At 43.1% G+C, this 2,650-nt stretch overlaps 1 protein-coding gene across 1 annotated transcript; it reads left to right on the top strand.

Annotated features, from left to right (window-relative positions):
* The first annotated feature begins 473 nt into the window (after window positions 1–473).
* Window positions 474–1,583, top strand: LOC139742903 (G patch domain and ankyrin repeat-containing protein 1-like). The gene has a single exon (XM_071653412.1). It carries the CDS (start codon window positions 474–476, stop codon window positions 1,581–1,583), a length of 1,110 nt encoding a protein of 369 aa, XP_071509513.1.
* Window positions 1,584–2,650: the final 1,067 nt, after the last annotated feature.

Here is a 2,650-nt window from a genome sequence, read left to right on the forward strand (position 1 = left end):
AAATGCTTTGAAGAGGAGGGAGAACATATCTTCATCAATGTGGTCAAAAGTCCTTCTGATAGGCTAGGTCCACTATCCTATTTGCTTTATTTGCAACTCTTCCTACATGTCTACTGAACTTGAGTGTGGGGTCAAATGTTACTCCCAGATCCTTCTCTTCCTCCCTTGTCTCGATTTGGGTTCGTTTTACTCCATCTCTCATATCGTATGTGTAAGGGGAATGTTGTTTCCTATAGTGCATGATACCGCATTTACCAACATTGAATTTCAACTGCCATTTCTCTGCCCAGTCACTCAAGCTGTTCAAATCCTCTTGTAAAGTAAAGTAAAATTGAATTCAAACTTTCCCTCCAGTGTTGCAATAATGATGAATTTTATGTGTGCATTGATATTACCGGTAGCTCTTTTGATCATCACTGTAAACCATTGTCTTTACAGGTATACCACAATTGGCATTGTCGTCAGTGATCAGCATGGCCTTTGGCTTGGAGCCAGTGTTGTTTGTCAGAGCGAAGGATTGCAATGACCATGTGTCGGGCAATGGAGAACATCTCCAGCCCCTCCAGACTCGGGACGATGAGGAGAGAGGAAGGCAAGCCAAGGAATTTTATGAGAGTATCATAGCATCTGAACCATCACAGCCAACACCAGAGTTACGAAATAGTGAACAACATCAACAATCGAGGAAAATGGGCAACAAACAGCTCGGTTCATTTCACAATTCAAGCCAGAAAGGCAAAGCAGGCTGTTCAAGTTCAAGTGCAGGCTCTCGTCAAGGAGATACGTCAAAGAGACTTCATGAATTACTGCGTCACTGCCAGGAGGGGAGTTTATGTGGAGTGAAGGGCCTGCTGTCTAAAGGAGATGTATCTCTTAAACACAGTGATCAGTATGGCTGGAATGCCCTCATGTGTGCGGCATACAGTGGCCACTTTCGTCTTGTCAGGTACCTCACAAAGAAGGACCCTTTTCTGTGTCATCACCGTAACAAACAAGGGCAGTCTGCTTCAGATCTTGCTAACTTGGCTGGACACCACTCAATCGCTAGGTTCCTTCAGCAGTGTGAAGAGGGCAGCGCGGCTACAACGGAGGTAGTCACGGGAGCAGCATGCTCTTCTCCTTCCAGAAGTAATCAGCCATACTGGTGCGATGCATGCCAAGTTGAGATCCGCAACAGTGCTTCTGACATGCATCAGCGTTCCACTGCACATCTGTTCAGCTGCAAGCATGCTCCAAAGTCAACCCTCTACCATATACCGGAGTCCAACAGGGGATACCAGATGCTCCTCCAGGACGGATGGGACCAAGAGATGGGCCTGGGGAAGGCAGGGGAGGGCAACAAGTTCCCAGTGAAGACCATCCTCAAGAGAGACAGGCGTGGCCTTGGTGCAGCGGACACAGACAGTAAACCGAGAATTACTCACTTTAAGCCATACGATACTGACGCTGTTAGGAGGCAGCCCAAGAAAGAAAGGAAGAACCAGGTGAAGACAAATCCTGTGAATAAAAAGACACAAGTTAGAGACAGGGACAGGCAGAAAGTCATGGAAATTGACTTTAGAAGGTCTTTCCATTTGCCTTAATGCTCAAATGTTATAATGTCAAGTTCTGTGTGTTTCATTTGCCAAATATGCTTTACATGTCTCATTTATCCTCCATTATCACTACAGTAACTTGGCTTTAAAGGTGAACTCCGATTTCATTATTGTCATTGCAATACTGCATCTGCGTTTATTTTTTATGAATTTAGTGACATCCATGTGCTTGCTGTGCTATGTCCGTTCAGGACAGGAGTCACAAATGTGAGTGCAACCTAAATGTAGGGAACCTTTGTCTTCTATACACATTGATTGGTCGATTGATGCCTTTTTTACGGTTTTGTAAAAGTGTCCACACATGTGAGTTCATATCATAGTATCAAAGATACTATCAGTGATAGACCACATTTAGCACTAAGTGTACCAGTATTACAATTCTAAACCACTACACACTTCATAATAGATGAAATACTGTCAGTTGCATGCATATACAGTTGAACCTCTCTTATCTGGCCTCCCTTTATCCGGATCTCTCTATCATACGGACGCAATCTCGCCGTGATTTTTTAATGGGAGGAAAGGGGGATTCCCAACTCCTTGAGAACCCCTACACAAACACACATGAATTACATATTGCTTCCAACATGATTAACATACATTACATCAAATTTCCTTCCAAATTGTTGCCTTCAGACATTTTAAGATCCCCAAACATCCCCAAATGTAACAATGAAAAGGTTGCAGTATACACATTACTACATGTGGTACTACAATGGGCTACATCATGTGTATACATGTACATGTATAAAGCATTGAGTCTCCTGTATCTGGCCAAATCCCTTATCCGGATGAGCCCCGGTCCCGACTTGTCCGGATACGAGAGGTTCAACTGTACCATTAGTCATTTTGCATGATAACTTTTAGCCTGAAAAAGAAAATCCATGATGATTGACCAGCATGCCTCCTATTAATACCCAAACGTGCTTGTAGACTGTCCATTTAAAGTTTGTAGCAATTGATAATTTATTATCATTTTTGTCCTGTTCATGTAACATCCTTCAATGGAGTGATGAAGAATCAGCTTACATGTATGTAAGATCTGAGCATACTTC

The sequence above is a fragment of the Diadema antillarum genome, unplaced genomic scaffold, assembly GCF_040938485.1.
Source record: "Diadema antillarum isolate AM-2024a unplaced genomic scaffold, OU_Dant_1.0 seq00001036_RagTag, whole genome shotgun sequence".
Classification (NCBI taxonomy): domain Eukaryota; kingdom Metazoa; phylum Echinodermata; class Echinoidea; order Diadematoida; family Diadematidae; genus Diadema; species Diadema antillarum.

Excerpts from the sequence above, each read along its gene's own strand:
- LOC139742903 (XM_071653412.1), top strand. The coding sequence starts at position 474 with ATGGCCTTTGGCTTGGAGCCAGTGTTGTTTGTCAGAGCGAAGGATTGC.